This window comes from Salvia hispanica, chromosome 5 (genome assembly GCF_029641045.1).
Source record: "Salvia hispanica isolate PSC_SH4W2 chromosome 5, Shi_PSC_v1, whole genome shotgun sequence".
Classification (NCBI taxonomy): Eukaryota; Viridiplantae; Streptophyta; class Magnoliopsida; order Lamiales; family Lamiaceae; genus Salvia; species Salvia hispanica.
In genome coordinates, this window is record NC_142696.1 from 30,456,685 (window position 1) to 30,481,050 (window position 24,366).

Sequence of the window (24,366 nt, forward strand, 5' to 3'; positions counted from 1 at the left end):
TCGTATTCTAAGCCTTGGTTACTGATCAGTATATCGTGATTTGCATGTATTATCCGCAAAGAAATTGCTTAAGTGTGCAGGATAAAGGGGTCCAAGTCAGTAGGAAACGGTTCAGACAACTCAGGTGAAAAGAGCGCTAGAAGGGTGCAATACTGACCAGGATGCATGTCGGAGAAAAGGCTCGAGATGGAGAAGAAGGATTGCTGGGATGATCTGCTGGGGATAATCGCAGCGGAAATTGCAAATTAAATAAATCCACAAAAGAATCTATTTAGGTGATTATGTGGGTCGATTCAATTTCATGCTTAAACATGTAGAAACATATAATTGTGCAATTAATCACATAATTTAAATTAAATTATGTTATTGAATACTTACAACAATGATTCTCCAAAGAATCGAAGTGGCTTGCTACTTCTCCACGTGTAGATCTTGAAGCTTGATTATGAATGCAAGACCAAAGATCTTCTAACCTATGACCCTTAACTCTATAGATCTAAATTCCTTGTGGGAGGAATCTCTTAGAAATTATAAGAATCTTGAAGGAGAAGACAAGAAAGCCAAGTGTGGAGGCTAGGGTTTGTGATGTGTATTTTGTCTCCTCTCCTTACATCCTTATTTATAGAGTTTATGATGGGCTAGGTTAGGGATCTATGGGACTTGGATTGGGCCTCCCCTATTAGACCTTCTTTACTAATTAAATTATAACCCATAATTTAATATAAGGCCAATGGAATATTTCTTGTGCCACTATAGAAGAAATATTGACCGCTCATCCAATCCGTGATTACAAGCAATCCGGGTTAACCTCTTTAATATATTATTTCCCGTGTCTAAGACTTTCTATATCCATTAATTAATTTGTAGTCTGCTATAGACTTTAAATTAATTAATATCTTTATTTCCAAGAGTTTGTCTAGTACGAGATGTATATTAAAAATATACTTTTCCTTTTCTATTTATTCTTGGATTAAATCCAAACCGGCCGGGTTTCCGAATAATAGAACTTCTCTCGAACACCTCTTGGGGATATAGTCAAACCGCGCAGGCACACGATTCAATGTAATAATAAAACTGACACCATGCTAGTTATTAATTACTACTACCCAAGATATCAGGAATATTGGGTTAAGAAAAACCCGCACCTATTGATAAGTCAAAGCAGCGTATGATTAAATAACGTGTGTCCTATATTATTACAAAGATTAGGAAATATTAAATCTCCAAGACATCGTCTTACAGTAGATAGCAACAAAGACGTGTCTATACTTTAGATCCATTCAATGCTATACCACACCAGTGTCACTAGTCATTCTCAAGGTAAAGACGACTTTCGGATGGACACTGCAACCTTTCACGATAGGTAGCCAAAGCCTATCTAGGTTGTGAAAAAGTTTTACTTCTACAAGGTACCGATTGGGCCACCTACTGTGATGACCTGTTCCACGACCCAACCTTCAATGTAGAAGACTTAGACTGATTTTACTTTCCGGCATTTTAATTATATAATTTAATATATAATTAAATACGGTCAATACCCATTAAAGTAAAATACACAGTGTGAAGAAAACATTTATTATTCTCATTAAATGAAGAGTGTTTACAATATACAAGCAATTTATCAAATTCAAAAACTCGAAAAATGCTTTTTAGTATATATGTTCCAACATGATCAACCATAAACAAGGGCAAGAGAGTCAGTTCGCGAAGGAAGTCTACCCTTAAAGCAAGGGCAAGCCTCCCTATAAAAGAAGCCACTTGGAGAGAGAGCAGGAGTTCTTAGTTCGGAGTCCAACCACCACACTTAGTTAGAATTCTCTCTCGAAGATCAGTTCCTTCAGCATTGTCCACATTCTTCTCGTTCCTCGCCATAGCTATGGTCGCCTGAAGTTCCAGACGTCCACCAGAGAATCATCATCCACCGTTCCAGCCATTTTGTCTCGTAGCAGTAGCAGTTTCATTGCCCGGAGTGGCATAAACAATCTTTAATCGCTTTCCTAGTTTAATTTTTACTAGCTTTCTTCGTTGGATCTGTTGCAAACTTAAATCTTGTTGCCTTTTGAAGTATTTCGTTAAGATCCAAACGTTTTAATTACGAAGTTTGTTTTTCGCATCTCTCTTTGGTTTGAATCTACTTCATTCTGCCTAGGAAAGTTAGATCTAGTTATCACGTTTATTTTCTAAGTGTTTACGCATTCTTCTGAGTAGGCTAAATCTGGAGTTGTTAATTGAAATTTCAAAGTTCATGTTTCAGTTTAAGTTTTCGTGCATGAGTTTTTTATTTTGTGTTGTCATTACCACCTTGCATGTTAGCCAGTAGGAGTAATCTGCAGTTATTAGCCGTTAATCTTCAAGTTTAAGATTTTTAATTGATGGATCTTGTGTTTGAAGTTGAGAATCTGAGTTTATCCATAGAGTTTGTGTTCATATAATTTTTGTTAATACTTGTTGAAGAAGAAAACATCACAATCCACTTTTGCTTTGGACCACTTCTGCTTTTTAGTTACTTTTTACTTTTGTCCTTTACTTTAAGTTTGTACGCTCCAGACCTGTCAGAGTTGCCACCCAGCCATCACATAAACCCTGTTGTTTTAGTAATAGGGGCGTTTTTCCATTTTCGTCTGTTCCATAGTAATAGAGTCATTTCCCGTTTTAGTAAAAGTCAAACACATTTTTTCACACCTACTTTACTCTCACTTACTTATTTCTATCTTCATCTCTCTACCTTTTTCATTTTTCACTTTATTCTCTCTTTATTTAACTCACTTAAACAATTTTTCTTAATCTCCGTGCCGAAAAGTTTTGCCTCCATTACTATGGAACGGAGGGAGTACTTTCTTATTTAGTAACTGTCTACTTTCCACATGTCTCTAAGATACCTTGTCCCCTATTTTCACGTACACAACCACATGTCGGTCATTTCGCGCCCACTAGTTAGGTAGAATCTCAACCCAAAAGCGTGGTAGCTAACCAAAACCTTCCAGATTATCACCATAATTATCCGAACGTGTCCATCTATGTGGGATTCGACCCTTACCTCCACTATACTAGCCAGTAGAAGTGGTTGAGGAATTTATTTGATACTAGGTTCCGGTTGTCGTGCCAACGACTCAGCTTGGTTGGGATTTTCATTCTGATCAGTTGGACGCACCCTTAATTTAACACAACACCGAAAACCTGCACTTTCAGTTTCTCAAGCATTGGGTTGATAGACTAGGCTGGTAATAAGGTAGCAGATTGAGCCTTCCAATAAGGACCACTACTCAGCGAGTATTGGGCAAATCCTATTCGGGTTGCGAGCTAGCCGGGCAGGTTAATCGGGCTAAAAGAAATAATTAAAATAATCTTTTTATTCTTAGGAGCTTATTGGCGGCGTGCACCTTCTGATCGCAGTCGGCGCAGCAGAGCACCTTCGCGGTGCACTGAATCTTCAATACCGCCAGCAACAGAGCAGCAACAGCAATGATTCCCGCGCTCAATTGCTCACACGCCAGCCACAGAGAACACATGTAGCGAACGGTTAGAGAGCAAGATGAAGCTTTCAGGTAGGGAAAAGGAAGGTTGCAGCAGCGGTTTAACCGAGAGAGAAATGGCGGGGAAGTGGTGAGCAACTTTTTATAGTGGAGTTGGATAGTTGTTGAGTGTGAACATGTATCGCTCTGCATGTGTTGTTTTGAGGCGGTGAGTTGATGTTTTATAAAATAGTCGTCACTTGTCACGTCCCTTCATTCGTCACGTCTTTTTCTTCGTTAATAAATTGAACTTTCGAATTAATCTCTTTTCTTCGTCAATAAGTTAAATGTTCGAATTAATGGTATAACTATTAATTTTGCCTCACGTAACTTGGTGATGATCCTAACTCATCTACATAAATATGGATAACTCTCCTCTTTATAAGTCTTTTTAAGGGGTGAGTGACTCATTTCAGATATGGTATCAAAGCAAGCTCAAGTCGACGAGGATTTTATCTCTTTATCTCTTCTCTTGCCTACCCACATGATGGAAGTCTGATGTGTCATTCCGACCTACATGTGAGAGGTCGTATTAAAACTATTAATCTTGTCCCACGTCGACTTGATGATGATCCTAACCCATCTATATAAGTATGGATAACCCTCCTCCTTATAAAGCCTTTTAAGAGGTGAGTGGCCCATTTCTCATATAACCGAACTCCATATAAATATGATATTGTATCTTTGAGCGAAGTCCTTATAGTTTTTGTAAGATTTCAAGACTATATACAAAGTGAGTCTGTTACAGCAACAACAACTGAGGACACAAAGAAGTCTTCTTAAACACAGAACTAACTAATGTTCAACTCTAAGTGGTTATCACCGTGTAGTACACCTGAAACACTTAATACACATATTGGATGCGTTCACATGATGATGTACAAAGGAAATCGAACAAGAACATAAAAGAAAACAAAGGAATAAAAGAAGATATCAAATAGGCTCAGGTTGCACCAAGTTCAACGGCACATGCCTATTTTATCCGACCATCAATCCCTTATTTCACCTTTCAATTTGCCCAAGAAGAAAAGCTAACAGATAACCAATCTGTTTCACCGTATCCACAAACCCTAGATCCTGCAACTACCACGTTGTAGACATGCACAAGAGTCTCAAACCCTGGCCAAACTCACACTCTTGCAGCTTCACCAAATAACACAAGGATCCACTCACACACGGTCAAGTTACCAGACTAGAAACCAGTGGTTCCGGCACACACCAACTCAATGTATACACACGTAGAGGTGGGAAAGAGAAAGGGAAACTCTCAAGCTTCAAAGCATAGAGAGATCGCAAGAAGGAAGAAGGGAAACCCTAATCTCATTTTTGTTGGAGCACTAAAAATCAGAAAGAGAGAAAAGTAACACATTGAGAAGAGGTGAAGAAGCGGAGGAGTATATATATGACTCAGCCTAAAACTCACCACAGCTCGCTAACACATGGTAGGGTTTCTCAAGCATTGGGCTAATGGACTAGGTCGGTTATAAGGTAGCAGATTGAGCCTTCCAATAAGGACCACTACCCAGCGAGTATTGAGCTAATACTATTCACATGTAGGAATGTCAATCGAGCCAACCCTGCGAGTATTGGGCAAATCCTATTCGAGTTGTGGGCTAGCCGGGCAGGTTAATCGGGCTAAAAGAAATAATTAAAATAATTTTTTTATTCTTAAGAATTATAGGTAGAATGATTAATATACTCTACATGTCCCATAAAAATAATCTTTTGTTTACATTTTGGGATAATCCAAAATTGGTCACCTATTTTTAGCAAGTTTTTTTCTCTCTTATAAGGTGAGTCGCATTTTCCACTGACAATACTCTAATCACTTTTTCCTTTTATCTTTCTCATTTACCAATTTTTGAATTAAAATATGTACCGTCTCCAAAGCTCCTATTTTTTATGGGACGAAGAGTGTATAATATCAAATCAAAAGTAGTCTTTCGTCTTTTACTGTAATCACATTATTCCGGGAAATTATCAATCTTCAGATTACATTAATTATCAGAATTTGAAATATATTATTATTCATATTTAGTACTAGGATTTGTAAAAGTCAATAACATTGTTATTGTGATTTTATGGAAGTCTAGAAATTAGGCATTAAAATATTAAAATCCTCATGAATTTAAAAAAAAAATTATATTAAGAGCATGTAATGTGATTGAAATTATTTGATATTCTATATAAATTCTTTATTTTGTACATGTATAAGTAATAAGTAGAGAATGTCTGAATGTGTATGTTACTGCGGAAAATATCACTACATATATAATGGGTGCAAAATATATTATGGGGAGTAGTGTATTTTACTTTTATTTTCTTCGCAAAGAATTTAAGTATACAATAAATTATAAAAAAATATATATGAAGTCCTAATTAATTATTATACTTCCAGTATTAATAGGCATTTTGCTCTTTTATGGAGTATATTTCATTCAAATAATTTGCTCTTTTTGACGTGGAAAAAAAACGTTAATGACCAAAATTAGATTTCGTTTTGATAGATATACACTTAAATATTTGTCTACTGGCAGATATGCAAATGCGAAACTAAAATATAATTTGTTTCAAAATAATTCTAAAATGTAGTATAGTTTATAATTTAATTAATATGTTTTATTATTTTATAGTATATTAGTTAAAATGTACATACACAACAAAAATAAAGAGTTTATAATTCATAAATAGCGGATTCAGATCAAACTGATGTTCTTTCATTCCATATGAATAGTCCTTTTTTTTCATTTTTGTCTATTCCAAAAAAAATAATTAATAAAATGTTTGTCTTTTATGAAATCACCAGATTTTTTATTAACAATACTTCAATCACTTTATATTTTTATCTATCTTCTATTTTATCAGATTCATATGAAAATTCATGTCATTTTCAAAATCCATATTTTCATAAAAGAATATTAGTTTACTCTGTGTACATAATTAAGATTGAAGAGGCATAATGATCTAGCATTTAATTAGCTACGCCATTATTTCACAACATTCTCCATCTCTATATTTCTGAATTCATGACCAATCGAGACAAGACCTAGTTAGTTATTTCTCTGTCCTACTAGGGTTTCTTTTTAGTCGTTGTTTTGCGAAGATAATATAGAAAATAAAATTTGAAAGAGAATAATATAGAAGAGAGTCGTATCTACGTTATTCTCTTACTTACTTTACTTTTTTGCACTCTAACTATTTATTATCATTTTCGCAAAACAACGGTCGAATAAAAATGCCTCACTTTATGTGGGATGGTGTCCCTTAACCATCCCATCCAAACGGGATATCTTAAGAATGTCCCGGTTTGGATGGTGGAGCGCTTATTTAAGGGACACGCACTAGGGCCACATGGCATTGCCTAGTCGAGCTGTGTTGCCCACTTACCCCCACGAGCGGGCATCGTTCTAGCCGTTTAAATTTGATTTAAAAAAAAAAAATGGGAAAGTTTAAAATCAATAACATTTTTTTACGTCCTCTAATATTACCAATTTTTCCCTCTTTATTTTTTCATCATTTTATCCTCCAATTTCATCCTAAATCATATATAAATACCATATTCATCACATAATTGTTTTCGAACCAAAAAAAATATTTCTCACTTATTTTCCTCTATAAAAAATTCATATGCATTTTTGTTTGTATCTATAATTCTAAATAGTGTACTTTTTAATGTAAATTTTAATTTTTAAGATTTGAACTAAGTAATTTTTAATTTTTAAGAATTTAACTATGTATCTTTTAATTTTAGGAATTAGTAATCTAATTTTAAATTTTTAATAAACTTTTATTAATGAAATATTTTTTATTAATTATTTTTTTAAATTGTAGGGAATGAAATAGGGGATATGTGTTGTCAATAAATTAAGTTTTATGGTAAAAAGTGGTGGACCTATATATAATTAACTAACGATAGTTGTAAATGTTCTTATAGTGTATAAATTCATGATCAAATGACTTACGGAGAAGAAAGTCCTCGCAAACCTAAAACAATGCAGCGACTGTGAATAACTCATCTCCACATTAACTAGATCGTGTGGCCTAGAATTAACGTAAAATCCCCTTCTCCCAATGGCAAGCCGTCTCTATCTGCAATTGGCTCGTCATCAGCGCACCGATTAATTAATTTTATAAACTATGCATTTTTATTGAAATATAGAATAAAATGATTATAATATACTATTAATTTAATTGAATATAGTATAATGTTTCTATATTCATTTTAAATAAATCAAATTTACTATGATAATTTACTTTATAAAAAATAGAGTAATCCAATTATTCTAATTTCTTCTATCAAATTCCTTTTCCCGATCGTTGCCACTTGCCTTGTCCGTTAATTAATACTTCATTCGTCTCAAGATAAGCGACTCGCTTCTTTTTAGCCTTCGTTTTAAAAAATGATATAAAATAGTTAGAGTGGAGAGAGAATAAAGTATGTGAGAAAATTATGCAAAGGATAGTTTTCTCTACATAATTCTTACTCTTACTTTATTTTTTCACCACTTCAACTATCTTATATTATTTTTCCAAAATGAGTGAAAAAAAAAACGAATAGCTTGGGAAGGACATAATATGTAATCATGAAAAGCCTTCAATAGTTGATTTTCAAATAGAATGATCACAGTTACTTATTCTATTAAAGAAGATATTAATAACGTATAATTTTTCTACCAAAAAAAAAAAAACGTATAATTTACTCTAATTCATTGTGTTGCAACACATACTATTTTGTCCTCAAAGAAGTACATTAAATGAGACAAATTTGGCGTTTGAAGAAATAAACAAATAGTTTGATAATCACGAAATAGAATCACTCTTGTTTATATAGAAACGAACGAGCCCTAAACAAGAGCTAAACACAAAGCCACCGAAGCGGCGGTCACTACACCAGTTTGAACCATCACGGCGGCGCTGTGATGCGCCGGAGCAGGGGCGGGCACGGGGGCGTTATCAGCGATGGGCGATGGATCGGGAGCGGTGGAGTGGTGGTGGTGGTGGTGGTGATGCTTGTCGTCAAATTCTGTACCTTGAGAAAAGCTCATTACATGAAGAAGAGCCAAACATAGAAGAAGAGCTCTCCACAAAGACATTTTTTCACCTATTTGTTGGGAAAAATGATGGGATTAGTGTGCCTACTTATAACACAAATATTGGCCACGTGTTAAATTATTATAATTGATTCTCGTTTCACAATTTAAGTATTTTAATTATGAGGTCTCAATTTGAATATGAGTGGTGAATATTGACAAAATATGGTACTCCGTTCCGCGGAAGGGATCACCTCATACTTTCTATGCTACATTTCTTAATACATTACTAAAAACTTGACAAGTGGATCTTATTTTATAGAAAGAAAAATTATTTCCAGAATTTATTTCCTGCACTATCTCCCTACTATATTTAGTTATGTTAACTCTTGTAAACAAAAAATATAAATAGTCAAATTTTACTTATTTAAAAAAAACTGTAATAAGAGTAAATCTTTACGTATTTCAAAAGTTATAAAAAGATGATTTTTTCTTTTTTTATTTAATTGAAATAATTTGGTTTGTAATATCACTAAAAAAACTTTAATTGTAATTAATTAGAATTTGACAAAACTTTTTGATTTAAATAACTATTATCTCAATAAAAATATAGTACTATAAGTATTTATAAAATTTCCACAAAAATAATTGTAAAACTTTAATTAGTTAAAAAAATTGAAATAATTAGTTGACTCTATTATTTTTTTTATTGAGAAAAGATAATATAATTAGTTAGATTTAAAATATCAGAGAAAGTAAATGATAAAAATAATAGAGAGTTATATCATGAAGTTTAGTCAATTTCTAACTATTAAATTTTTCCTAAGATCGATTTCTTCTATATATTAAAAACCAAATTATTTTAATAAAATAAAAAAAATTGAAAGAATTTAACTCTTTTATATAATCTTTTGAAATAAGTAAAATTTAACCTATTACTATATTTTTATTAACAAACGTTAAAGATAATTATTTCAATTTAAATTTTTTATTAACAAATGTTAAGACAATTATTTCAATTAAACATAAGAGAGAGATAGAGATGGTGTACCGTGTAGGAAATATGTAGGTTGTGTTGGAAATAATTTTTCTTTCTATAAAATAAGATCCACTTGTCAAGTTATTAGTAGTGTATTAAGAAATGTAGCATACAAAGTATGAGGTGATCCCTTCCGTTATTAGGAATCGTATTGACTTTACTGCACTCGTTTTATAAAAAATGATAATAAATTGTTAAAGTGGAGAAATGGTAAGTCTTCTCTGTATTATTTTCTTTCTTATTTTACTATTTCTCCACTTAAACTATTTATTACTATTATTTTTATAAAATACATTTTAGAATGTAATACTATGAAATTTAGAAATATTAAAAATAAAATACATTTTAGAATGTAATACTATGAAATTTAGATATATTTAATGTCATCTCTAGTCGTTTTCTCTTCCAGTATGCCAGTGTATCATTGATTTGAAAAGTAATTGTTCTTTTATGGAAATGAAATGAGAATGAACCGTTTCGCGTCATCATTTAGCATTACTAAAATTTAAGGCGCTTTCAATTGCTTTTAATGTACAGAGATAGAGCATACCAAAAATAATTTAGTTTGAAAATGTTGGGAATAAGCGAAAAGGGCTCGTGAATGAAAATAATTATTCCGCCATTCATCGCCAGCCAATAGTTAAAAGTACGGTATTTTCTTCGATTTCTAAAGCAGAAATTCTTCCTATTCGATCTATTTTATAAAAATAGAGATTTTGTATTTTAGAAAGTTGATTTCACAATCTGCAAATATTAATTTTATTTTTTTTCTTTCTTTGTCTTACTTTATTTCAAAATGAAAATAGTTTCTATTTTTATGAAACGGATGAGCAATACTTAAGTGTATTTTTTAATTTGCAAACAACTACTACTCCACCCGTCCACGGAAAATAGACCTATTATGAATGACACGGGTTTTAATGTGGAATTGGTAAAGTAATTAATGTGAATCTTCTAGATTGAAGACTCATGAATTTGCCCCGGACTTATTCTTGTAAATAAACCCAACAAATAAACAAGATAAACCAAGAAATGGAACAAGAAAAATGGATAAAAGGATAGAGGATGGATTAGTGTTATGATTTAGGTGAAGAACAAGAAAGGAATCCCAAAGGCACTTTCACATACAAACACCTAATGGCTCCACAAACTAGCAACACAAGAACTAGCAAGCATACCTTTACAATCAACCTTAGCCCGGCAAAAGATCGAATGCAACCCGAAGGAATTTGATAAGTCTTCAAAAGATGAAGAAGGTGAGCTCTCAAATATGGAGAAATGGTCTCTTACAAATATTCAAAAGCTGAGAATGAAAACCCTACAAAACAGTATTTATACTAAAACAAAAGTAATAGGGAAAATAGTCTTTAAAATCTTAAAAAATGGCATTTTCGGGCAAAACGCCCGGCCCGGGCGTTTTGGGGCCTTGCCCGGGCGTTTTCTCTGTGGCCGGGCATTTTTGGCAGTTCTGCACGACTTTCGTCAAACGGCCATAACTTCCTCATCCGAGCTCCGATTGAGGCGTGTAAGGTACTCACGCGAAGCTCTTTTGACGATGAAGATAATGGTGGTCTTAGAACAGAATTTGGACATCATTTTGATAGGCAAATTCTGGTTTGAGTCAGACCTCCGAATCTGGCTTGGCTCCTTGTCATATCTCCACCTTCTTTTCGGACCCCAAGCAACCCATGGCCCTCGATGTCGTTGCATCCTATGATTGTAAATACCCGGATTCACATCAGTAATAGAGAAGGGAAAAAAGAAAGAGGAATTAGTTGTAGTGGAATGTGAGATCCAAATTATTAGTAGGGTTTAATTGTGTTAGGTAGCAAATGTGGGATCATTTTTCAAACTTGGTCTATTTTTCGTGGACAACCAAAAATGACAAATGTGGTCTATTTTTCGTGGACGGAGGGAGTATGGTTTAACGAAGTACTTCCTCCTTCCCAACTTGTTTGAATTGTACTCCCTCTGTCCCACTAGAAATGAAACGTTTTCCTTTTTGGGTTGTCCCATTAAAAATGAAACGTTTCTTAAAATAGAAATAATTTTATCTCTACTTTTCCCTCTCTCTTACTTTACTCTCTCTTCTTTAACTCACAAAACAACACTACATAATATCTTGTGCCGAAAAACAAACGTTTCATATTTATTGAGACGGAGAGAGTATTTCTTTTTCGGATGTCCCAATTTAGTTGAGTCATTTTCCTTTGTAGTAAAAAATATATCTAATCATTCATATTTTATTCTCTCTCCTACTCTTATATTTTACTTTATTTTCATTTATTTCATTTAAAAGAATCTCTTAATCTCTTTGCCTAAAAGAAATGTATTAATTAAGTTGGACGAATGGAATATGTTGCAGTGGAGTAGTGAATCAAGTGCAGTGTAATGCCCTCAGTGCAACACTGTATATAATGCCGATAAGATATGCATATTTTCAAAAAAAAAATTATAAATTTAATACAATTATCAATCGGATCGTTTTAACCTTAATGTCTTACTCACGTAAAACTAATGTACACACTAAAACTCTAGATCTTCACCATCCATTTTTTTATTAAAGGCTCCATATTTGGCTTATTTTTAATACTCCCTCCTCTCGTACAATTAGATCGAATTTCCATTTTCGTCCATCTTATAGAAAGAATCCGTATTCGTTTATGAAAATCTTTTCTATTTTTTCTTTTACTTTATCATATATGGGTCTCACCTTTCATTACACTATTTCAATTTATTTTTCTCATTTTTACTTTTATTTTATCATTTATGAACTCCACTGTCCATTATACTATTTCAACTTCTCCTTCTCTCCTACTTTACCATTTACGCATCAAAATCCATGTCATTCTCTAATGGTCTAGGGAATGGATAGAGTATAACATTAGGAGTCATTTTAACCTTACCCGTACAATATATCCATGTAACTATAACGTATACTCCCTCCATTGCAATTCAACATTTTATTTATATTCATACTTTTCCAACAAAATAAATTATTTCACCTTTTTATAAAAATTAATATATTTATTCTCTTTTACGTTATCCAATTATTGAATTAAAATTCAAATGGCAAACACTGTCGCAAGTATTTTATGATTTTTCTCCATGTTCTTGAATATGCTCATAGTCATGTGCTGTGTTTTGAATTAAAATTCAAATGGCACCATCGCAAGTATTTTATGATTTTTCTCTATGTTCCTGAATATGTTCATGTCTGTTTTTAGTATTAAAGTATACGACTTTATTGTTATTAAGAAATCGTTGAGTTTAATATTTACCACGCATGACTCACCATCCAAAATAAAGATTAATATAGAAATATTTCGAACTGGCAACATTAAAAGAATTTCAATGAATGTAGTATGACAACCGCAAAATGCAAAGGCAATGAGTCACTCTGAAATTCAGGAATTTCAAACGGGAGAGAGAGAGAATCCAGGTTCATTAGAAGTAATATCACACAACACACAGGGTTAAGCTTGAGAAACAGACAAAGAGTAGATGTAAATCCAAGTTTAAAACGGTAAAAGCAAAAGCAAAAGCAAGCAAGGCTAATGGATCTATTTGAGAAGCGTTTTCACGATGGACTTCACATTGAGCTTCTTCAAATCAGTATAGGATTGCCCACATCCAACAAACATCACCGGTGCTCCAGATATGTAAACCATGGATAATGCAGCTCCCACCTACACCATTTCTTTTATTTAGTAAATAAATCTGATGCCAACTATTATGTCATGTCATGCCATGTCAAACAAAACAACGTTTTGATGGGGATGGATACACACCTTGTCGTCAATAGTGTCGAACTTAGTTAGCAGGATCCCATCTATCAGTCGGGGATTTGGCGAGGGTGAGAGGTCACCTAGTTTCTGTACAAATTCAAGAACAATGACCAGTTAAGTGGCGTATAAGTATCACTTGAACTACTGAGGACAAATGAAAAGAAACAAAGAATCAACCTGGTTGAACTTTGACAACTGATCAACAGCATCGTTCCCCACAAGTGCCTCGCCAACAAACAGAACAAGGTCTGGACTGTTGACGTAGATAAGCTTTGACAGAGCTCGCATGAGTGGTTCGTTATCCTGCAAACATGAAAATATCTCAATGAACACGCACTTAGCTGGAAAATGCACTCAAGATAACACAGGATCCAGCAGCTTGGGGGTCGAACATAAGATCATGTAGCAATGGAACATTAACCAAACAGTAAAAAAAGTCATTGTGCACATAGAAAACCAGAACATCTGTAATCTACCTGCATTCGTCCAGCTGTATCCACCAGAACAACATCTGAACCATTTCGACTGGCCTCCTGGATTGCTTCTTTAGCCACAACTGCAGGATCCTTCTCATAACCTTTCTCGAATATGGGAATCTGATGGTGACATGATCATAGACATTCCAGTTAGAAGTTAGAACTATTTCATTTAAGACATGTATATCGCAGATAAATAAAAGTGTGGCACTACAATATACCTGGAGTCTCCGTGCATGGGTACGCAGCTGCTCCACGGCACCTGATCTGAATGTGTCACAGGCAGCCATCATTACATTGACATTATGCTGTTGAAGCCAGTAGGCAACCTGGCAAAGATATATTTGAAAATCATAAGAAGAGAGTGTGCAGATGGTCGAATCTTCAATTTGAATTAAATGTGAACATAGACTACCTTAGCAAGATTGGTAGATTTCCCTACTCCATTAACTCCGACAAAAACCACAACATAAGGTTTCCCTTGCTCCTTCGCAGCATGAACATCCCTCAAAATATCAATTGAGCGTCTAGGAGTTAAAATGCGAGTAAGTGCATCTTCCATAGCAGCCTGGAAGAATCATGAGAACCATTAGATCACTGAGGAAGTTCTAGATATGAACCAAGAGAAATAGATAGAAGCAATTATTCCTAATTATCCATATAGATGTGAAAATTTTCACTTTTCCTGCCTGATAGAAGAGGTTCAGATATTCTTAGATACCTGAACTGTTGATGAGACTCTTGTGAAAGAAGCTAGCTTTTTCCCCTCAAGACTTGCGGCCACTGATTCACAAAGTTTCTCAGCTATTTCCTCTGCCTGTTGACGACCATTCAAAGTAGGAACAAAAACATATTACCAAACACTTGATGGAAATTGCAATGCTAACTTGTATAGGTGAAGAAAAATATTAGTAGAAATCAATTGCCATGTGATAGACCCCAGAAGTGGAAGTTCGTAGTAGATAAGACACTACAACTTACCACGTTCTTGGTCATAAGCCTGTCCTTGAGAGCTTTAAGAGCTGGTTCTAGGTCAGACTTCTCCAAATTTGCTTTACCTGCAATACTGAACCAGATAAAAAAGTCAAAAACGTATCTTTTGTAACATTGTTAATAAGCTGAAATTATACGCCTGAAATGCAAAAGGATTGACAATAAGTTCGCCCCCCCCCCCCCCCCAAAAAAAAAAAAAAAACTCCCAGTCACACTATCTTCATGGTCATATTCATTGGTAAAATGCCTGAAGGAATACATCTTGACTTGCACTCCATAATGTACTCGAACCATTACTCATTTTGTTGCCTCACACTTAACTAAATAAAGGAAGTACATATTGAAGAAATAGCTCTAGCAACATTTTCCATGTTTAATAGATTGAACATGCTGTAAGTAGAGGAGAAAATCATTTTAGCTCAGTTCAGGTCAAAGACAGATAATGTACCTCTGGAACATGGATGAAAACCACCCTTTCTTCTTCCCATCATTCTTATTATCCTTTGCAGTCTCTTCATCCTCACTTTCGCTTTCACTGTCACTGCTAACAATCTCATCTTTGTCCATCATACTCTCACCTTGATCTGTGGATACAACTGATATGTGCTGTTCCCCATTCTCACTCCCTGGATCAGTGAAATCTAATTTTGCCTCTTTTGGTGAATCATCCCAAACTCTGTTCTTTTTGGTTGTCTTTTTAGGTTCCTCTTTAGAAACCTTGTTAGCAAAACTCTCAGTTTTTTTTCCACCTTTCGACCTAAGCTTTTGTAGCTTATTTACATCAAAAGCACCAGTGTTGGAAACGCCATTCTCTTTCCCATTATTTTTAACTATTGTAGTTGGTTCCCCTTTACCAATATGATTATTCTTGAGATTTCCATTTTCTGAAAGGCGGCCTTTGAAGTTTTCACTGGCATGATCATTTCCAGATTCACCTCCACTCTTTTTTTGATTACCTCCATCCATGTTTCCATTTTGCACATTCCCTTGCTTTCTAGAAAGGTTATTGTTCATAGGCTTGACCACCTGCTTTGATTTCTTCATTTCCTCTGCACGAGCCTCAGCTTCCTTCTTAAGCTGTTGAAATATATCATCGAAGTCATTGTATAAAGTTCGCTTTGGATCATAAATCACCGAGAACTCTTGCTTAACCATAGACAGCAAATCGTCAACATACAAGAGATGGAGAATACGCTGATACACAGCGACAAAAACAAGCCCCAGATCATTGTGAAACGTCCACTTAAGAGTGTATGAACAACCCGGGGCATCATAATTGTACGATGCAGCACCTGACCTTTCCTCCAAAAGGCAGGACCTTATCAACGTATCAATAGGCGACCCTCTAAGAGCATTCCCAAGCTCTTTGCAAGTCCAGAGGATTAAACCTCCTCTTGTAAATATGAGTAACTGCTCTAACATCTCTAGAGCTCAGAAAGTCCTATCCTGCAAAAGTATTGCAAAAAAAGTGATGTCTTCAGAAACCTTTTAAAATCACCAATTCAAATAATACAAGTTAAAATATTCGACGATTATCTCCGAAATAATGAAAATTTCATAAAAACCATTGAGCCACTGAGCAATTAATGATAGTCAAACCCACACACAGAAGATAAAAGGCAAACACAACTTTAAGAAATTCCAAAGTAAATTAGGAGCTCCCTTGATAGCTACTTAATCTGCAATTCTCCTGAATATCATACAGATCACCTCACATGCATCGACATAAGACATATCCTAACCATTAGATCCAAATTGTTGGGGCATCAATTTTCACCAATTCTAAACAGTGTTGCAACTTCAAATTCTAAACAGCTATCAATCATCAGATAAGCTGCAAAGGCCATGATTCTGACTAACCATATCAAGTATAAAAGAGGAAACCACAAGCACATCCCTTTGCATGTCAATTTAATCGCAGAAATATATCAGATCCCAAAAAGGTACCCCAAATTTAAGAAGCAATAGGGGAAAATAAGAGATTTACACAATTCACTCGACACAATTAACGAAAAATCGAAATCCCAATCGGAGATCAGAAACATCAAGGAACTTTACCCCAATCCCTTGACCAGAATAGATCAACAACAAAGTACGGCTACCAATCATAAAATTACCCAAAATTGAAAACGACGAACGAATCACACAAATCCTAAAATTTACTGATCTGATAATAAATTCATCACCTGAAAATCGTTAACGCCAATTCTGTTAAGGAGAAAGAGGAAATCCCTCGTCAAAAAGGAAGTGATAAAAGAAACCTAAAAAAAAGAGAAAATGGTTTTTGAAAATGGGAGCTGACTGGGAATATATAGTTGGTCGGGCAAAACCGGTGTCCGTGTGCGCTAACCGGTAAATTATTGTCAAAATTAGTAAATTCGGATATAAAATTAGTCAAATAATTTGGATAAAAAAATTAAAGTACTATTACTAGATGATGAAATGCAACTCATTAATCAATACTTCTCCGTTCCACATGATTCACTCTTTTATTTTAGTTCTTCCCACAAGAATATGAATTTATCCAATTTTAAAAACTTTTATTCTCTCCAATAAAGTGTAACTTATTCTCCACTAACAATATTTTAATTACTTTTTCTCTCTAGCTCTCTCTTACTTTACTAGTTTTGCATTAAAACTCGTATCAAATCTAAAGTGCACATATTTTTGGGACAGAAGGAGTAAGAGGGAACATCTTTTTTAGTCTACGAACTTTGCCAAAGTATCATTTTAGGTCCGTGAACTTTGAAAATATCATTTCAGGTCCATCAACTATGGGTTAATATCATTTGGAGTACTTTTTAACTATTTTCAAGTTTTTTTGGACAAAAATACCCTTGATACCTTAAAGGGTATATATTTTTAATAAACTTATCCTATACTCATATTTTTTATAAATATCTTTACTATATATTTTTGATGAATTTTCAAAATATAATTTGACCTTCAATATTATCACTTAATTTTGTAATTAAGTGACATGCAAGAAAAGATCCTTATTAAATTTTTTATTATTAAAGAAAAGTTCATTATTCAATTTTAAAATTCTTTAATATAAAAATTGAAGAAGCAATTTTACTTGCATGTCACATAATTAAGTGATAATATTGAAGGTCAAATTATATTTAGAAAATTCGTCAAAAATATATTGTAAAGATATTTATAAAAAATATGAGTATATGATAAGTTTATTAAAAATATATACCCTTTAAGGTATCGAGGGTATTTTCGTCCAGAAAAACTTGGAAATAGTAAAAAAGTACTTCAAATGATATTAACCCATAGTTGATGGACCTGAAATGATATTTTCAAAGTTCACGGACCTAAAATGATACTTTGGCTAAGTTCGTGGATTAAAAAAGATGTTTCCTCTATAATATAGTACTCACTTCCTCTCAAGTAAGATAACCTCTTTTTAGGACATCAATTTATACAAAATCTTATTTCAAGGAATTTATGAAGAGAGACAAAAAGGTTTATCAAGTGTTTAAAAGTAGTGCTCTTTTCATCAGTGAATAGAAGTTTCTTTTCGCAACGAGTTTTAGAAAATGTTAAGAAAAGTAAGTGGAAAAAGTTACGGCATATGAGCCACTTATATATACTCCATTCTTCTCGGAAAAGTATAAATTATTTCCTTATTAGTAAATCCTTGAAAAGTATGAACTTTTTAAATGTGAAATAGTTAAACAATACATTATCCTTACAAATCATTTTATTTATCAAGGACTTCATCGCCACAGAGGCGAGGAGATTTGAAAATATTGTTGTAGCCAAGAATGTGTCTATTGTGATTCAAAAGAAATTTCATCTAGGTGTATGGATCCATGCATGTTCTCCTAATTACCCATGCATATTGGAAATGTGAAAGTGGAACATTCTATGTGCGATTTGGGTGCATCTATTAATATTCCATCTTTATATGTGTACAATAGATTAACTAACATTGAGTTGGTTGACACTACAGTAGCAATTCAACTGGTTGATAAATCACGCATATGTTTGAGGATTTTTGAGGATGTTCTTATCAAGGTTCTTGGTTTCTTATATCCCACTTATTTTTACATTAATAAAAGAGTGAACTACAAAAATAGTCTCTGGACTATGGGTTTATCTTGCCCATAGTCCCTGAAAATATCGCCAGTAGTCCCTGGACTAAGGGTTTATCTCGAAATTGGTCATTTTGGCTTTTTTTGGTACGAAAATACCCTTTGATATTATTTTGGGGGGTTTGGGCAATTTGGTCTTTTTACACTTTTAATATTTTAAATCTGATATTATTTTAGTTATGTACTAACTTTGATATAATTTCAAAATTATCATTCTTCTTCCATTTTGTTATCCTTCACTGAATTTGTTTTTTTTTTATTTCAATATTAAATTTAATTTTATAAAATTAAATCTAATATTTAGATTTTTAAATATCAATAAATTTTTTTAATGAAAACTATTAATTCATGGACACTATAAATATTGATTAAAACTATTAATTTTTGTTATTTAATATAATATTCAATTGAATTGAAGAAGTACAGAAAAATAATATTAATCATGATGGGAAAATAAGAGTTATTCTATTTAGCCTCCGGTCGGTTGTTATAATTGCTTGTGATTAAATATTATGAAGTTGACTAAAAATTTGATCCTACTTAAAATTTTATATAGGAGTATTTTTGTTGAAATTTTCTAGTAAATTTTGATTGTTTTCAAATTAATAAACGAAAATTATATTAGTCTTACATTAGATTAGGGGTGAGCAAAATAACCGAAAACCGAATATCCGAACCGAACCAAACCGAAATTTTGAAATTCGGTTCGGTTTTTTCGGTTTTTCGGGTTCGGTTCGATTTTAAAAATACAAAAATTTTGGTTTTTCGGTTCGGTTCGGTTTGGGCGAAAAAAAAAACCGAAAAACCGAAAAATCGAATTATATTTTAAATATATTATTATATATTTTTATCCTATAAATTTAGTATATTATATCATATATATAATATATATTCTTCTAATATATTTTTATATAATAAAATTATATATATTATATTAATTTTATATTATATATATTTATATTCTATTAGTATATATAAAATAAAATAAATTAGATATATTAAAATATACTATTTTTTTCGGTTTTTCGGTTTTGTTTTGAAATTTAGGTTTTTTCGGTTTGGTTCGGTTTTTTATGTTCGGTTTTCGGTTTTTCGATTTTTGGTTTTTCGATTTTTCGGTTCGGTTCGGTTTCAATTTTAGCCTAAATTCGGTTTTTCGGGTTCGGTTCGGTTCGCCCAAACCGAACCGAAACCCGAATGCACACCCCTACATTAGATGCATATTTATTTCAGAATAAATTGTGTTATATAATCTATTTATGATTAAAGCTATTTAAATATTGATTAAAACTAAGGCGTTGTCTTACATAGTACTATACACTATCAAATATTGATTATAACTATTAATTTTTGCTATTTAATAATTTTTATAATTAAAAAAATTTATTGATATTTAAAAATTAAAATTTAAAATTTTGTAAAATTAAATCTAATATTGAAATAAAAAAAATAAATTCAGTGAAGGATAACAAAATGGAAGAAGAATGATAATTTTGAAATAATATCAAAGTTAGTACATAATTAAAATAATATCAGATTTAAAATGTTAAAAGTGTAAAAAGACCAAATTGCCCAAACCCCCCAAAATAATATCAAAGGGTATTTTCGTACCAAAAAAAGCCAAAAGGACCAATTTCAAGATAAACCCTTAGTCCAGGGACTACTGGCGATATTTTTAAAGTCAAGGGACTATGAGCGAAATAAACCTATAGTCCAGGGACCATTTTTGTAGTTCACTCTTAATAAAATGAATGACTTACTTTCTTAAGATTCTAGTGGGGTGTTGTTAGGATGGTCGGTCCTTAAAATCACTGTAATAACTAATAACACAATATAATACAATAGTAACAAACCAATTTACGCATGACCCGGTTTCTACATTGAGCTCATGTATGCACATAGGTTCGTTCAAGTATGTCTTCTAGAACAACCAACGACGTGGACACTTGTCTAAGTACGTCTCTCAGAACGACCATCAACGTGAACACATGTCTAGTTGTGCCTCCTTGTCAACACACATGTAGCTCCCAAATGTCACAATCTTGTCTCTTGAAAAGAGACATTCCTCAACTCAGCGTTTCAAACAGTTTTATTTAGATTTTTATGTAATTCTTTTGCAGTTTCTTTTTTATATATAATTTTTTCTTTATACTCTATCCGCTCTACTCAAAATATTCATATTCTTGAGCGACATAGGATTTTAGAAGAAATTGTTAGGTAAAGACGTGAAATAACTAGAGAGAAAAAAGTAGTTGAATATTATAATGACAGAGAAGAGATGGAGATTTATTTCCAAACATAGAAAATGTTAGGGAGATTCAATATAGAGAACAAAAATGGATATCTGAAAGTCGTGCAAAACACTTTCAGATCAAATCAATTTCGGTGGTTCTACCAAAGTTATTTGATCGGATAAAATTCAGAGTATGCAGAAAATTCATATGTGTATTCGAGATGTGAACCAGACGAATTGATCAGATTTTGAAGAAGATGAAACGATGCAGCTGTTGACGAAACAGTGCATCCGTTGGGAAAAATTAACCGAAAATAACTAATTTTCAAAGGTTTCTGAAATTGCAAATTAGTCCTTCGATTTTCAAAAATTACATTTTCGGATGAATTTTCTGAAACAGCTCGACCCCAGCCAGGGGCTCTGCCCCTTGGACCCCGCTACCCGGGGGCGCTGCCCCCGGACCCCCGTTCATCTGTTTAGGGCCTTCGTCCCTAACATCATAATGAATTCAAATAAGCGTGCACTCCGCACCTCCATACTTAAATGATGTATCATTATAACAATAACCGATCAATCAAGTTAATCCAATTACACTAAAATATCCAACAATCCTCCCCTATTTTAGTGCAATCTTTGATTAACTAAAACAAGTCGTTTCAAACATTCAAGCTTTTGCATAAATGAAATATCGTAACGATTGAATTCCATATTAGTACATTACACATTCCAAATATTCGAATACCCCGGGTGTCTCTAAGGATTGAACCCTGGGAACTCACATTGAATACACGAAGATAATGTACACAAAAGTTTACATACGAATATGTTCTATCTTGACACTATATTTTACTAGCCTATGTCCTTATCCTTCATAAACACGTCGAAACCAAGTCCCAGTTTCTTGAAGCGGCTAAACTTCATGCTTATATAGGTAGCTCCTTTATTCTTGCACCTACATTTGCAATTTTTCAAAAGAACTATTAAGAATATATATATTCAACCTCCTTAACTTGTAGGTCCGAACACATACCTTGGGACGATTTTCAAATGTGTTCCAACCTTCAAATATTAAGTCTTCCACATTGAATTCTGCATCTAGTATCATACTAAATGGGAATTGGGTATCTTAATATCAAAGATTTGTGGTGGACTTTAATCCCATCCCTATAGCCGATTTGTACACAAGATTCTACTTAACCCTTTGGTTAGATGATCGGCTAAGTTATCATGAGTTCTCACAAATTCCACAGATATCACACCATCCATAATAAGTTCACGAATCATGCTATGTCTAACACCTAAGTGTCTTGACTTTCCATTATACACTTGACTATATGCCTTAGCCAAGGTAGCTGCACTATCACATCTGATAGATATAGGTGATATCGGTTTAGGTCACAATGGAATTTCATATATTAAATTTCTTAGTCATTCGGCCTCTTTACCAGCTGCTGCTAATGCCACAAACTCCGATTCCATTGTTGAATTCGTGATGCAAGTTTGTTTCTTTGATGCCCAACATATAACACCACCTCCAAGCCGGAATACCCAACCACTTGTGGAAGAATGATCTTCCCTATTGGTGATCCAACTTGCATCCGAATAACCTTCAAGAACAGAAGGAAATCCAGAATAAGTCAACTTATAATCCATGTTTCCTTTTAAGTACTTAAATACTCGATTCATTGCTTGCCAATGGATTAAACTTGGATTATGAGTATATCGACTCAATTTTCCAACTGCAAAGGCTATATCGGGTCTAGTACTAATCATAGCATACATTAGTGATCCAATAGCCTTCGAATATTCAAGCTATTCACAGCAACTCCTTTATTAGGCACGAGTTTTGCACTAGGATCAAAAGGAGTCTTAACTGAAGAACAATCTTTGAAGTTGAACTTTTCCAACACTTTCTCAATATAATGTGATTGAGAAATGGAAATTCTTTGTTCTCCATGTGTGATCTTAATACCAAGAATCACATCAGCCTTCCTCATGTCTTTCATTTCAAACTCAGATGACAAAAATTCCTTCGTTTTATCAACTTGATCTTGGTCAGTACCAAAGATCAATATGTCATCCACATATAGGCAAATGATAACCCCTTTACCAGTAGCATCAAATTTGCTATATACACACTTGTCTGCTTGGTTTAATACAAAACCATTCGACAACACCACGTCATCAAATTTTTGATGCCATTGCTTGGGGGCTTGCTTTAGTCCATAAAGAGATTTTACCAACTTACAAACCTTATGTTCATTACCAGGCATGACAAAGCCTTCTGGTTGTTTGTATAAATCTCTTCATTTAATTCACCATTCAAGAAGGCAGTTTTAACATCCATTTGGTGAATTACAAGATTATGCATAGCAGCAAGTGCTAACAATAATCTAATTGTGGAAATCCTCGCAACAGGAGCATAAGTATCAAAGTAGTCAATGCCTTCCCTTTGTCTAAAGCCTTGGATAATCAATTTGGCTTTATATTTGTCTATGCTTCCATCCACCTTCATCTTCGTTTTGAAGATCCATTTGCTATTTAAAGCTTCACAACCGGGTGGTAAATCCGTTAATATCCAAGTACCATTTTGGATTATAGAATCCATCTCCTCTTGGATTGCCTCTTTCCAAAATGCAGAATCTCTTGAAGCCATAGCTTCTTTGTAGGTTCTTGGATCATCACCAATAGTAAAGCAATATTGATATTGAAAATTAATTTCATTTCTTGATCCTTCAAGTAAGTACAATTGGAAATCATTTCCAAAAGACTTAGCTTTTCTTGCTTTACTACTTCTCCTAGCATCAGGAGGTGTATCCATCACTTTTCCAGTTACATCATCAGAGTTACTAGACTTTGCAATCATGCCTCCAGGTTTAGGTATAGACGTGAATCTATCCTCATTGCCAAATTCAGCATCCCTTGACTCAATAATAGAGTGCATAGATACATAGTCATTGGGTTCTAAGACATAGAACCTATAACAAACAGAATTTTCTGAATACCCCAGAAACACACAATCTATACCTCTTTGACCTATGTTTTTCATTTTAGGGCCAGTTAGTCTTACCACTGCTCGACAACCCCAAACTCTAAGATAACTCAATTTTGGTGGTTTCTTATGCCAAAGTTCATAAGGGGTGATTTTGTTCCTTTTGTTAGGAACTCTATTCAACAAATAACAGGCTG

The 24,366-nt window shown here is 33.5% G+C and overlaps 1 protein-coding gene across 1 annotated transcript; it reads right to left on the reverse strand.

Moving 5' to 3' along the window:
* Nucleotides 1–12,961: 12,961 nt before the first annotated feature.
* LOC125188777 (uncharacterized) lies at nucleotides 12,962–17,170 on the reverse strand. Its single transcript, XM_048085829.2, has 10 exons — nucleotides 17,025–17,170; nucleotides 15,287–16,284; nucleotides 14,827–14,911; nucleotides 14,567–14,662; nucleotides 14,261–14,413; nucleotides 14,067–14,174; nucleotides 13,846–13,965; nucleotides 13,547–13,672; nucleotides 13,373–13,456; nucleotides 12,962–13,270 (listed from the first exon to the last, which is right to left on the reverse strand). The coding sequence occupies exons 2-10, from the start codon at nucleotides 16,258–16,260 to the stop codon at nucleotides 13,145–13,147; spliced, it is 1,872 nt and encodes a 623-aa protein (XP_047941786.1). The 5' UTR covers nucleotides 16,261–16,284; nucleotides 17,025–17,170; the 3' UTR covers nucleotides 12,962–13,144.
* Between the last annotated feature and the right edge of the window lie 7,196 nt (nucleotides 17,171–24,366).

Bases quoted from the DNA above. Each gene is read 5' to 3' on its own strand.
- LOC125188777 (XM_048085829.2), bottom strand. From the start codon at position 16,260: ATGTTAGAGCAGTTACTCATATTTACAAGAGGAGGTTTAATCCTCTGG. The intron at 14,912-15,286 runs GTACATTATCTG...TATCTGGTTCAG, and splicing joins TTTTCATCCATGTTCCAGAG to TATTGCAGGTAAAGCAAATT. The intron at 14,663-14,826 runs GTAAGTTGTAGT...GGTCGTCAACAG, and splicing joins GGCTTATGACCAAGAACGTG to GCAGAGGAAATAGCTGAGAA.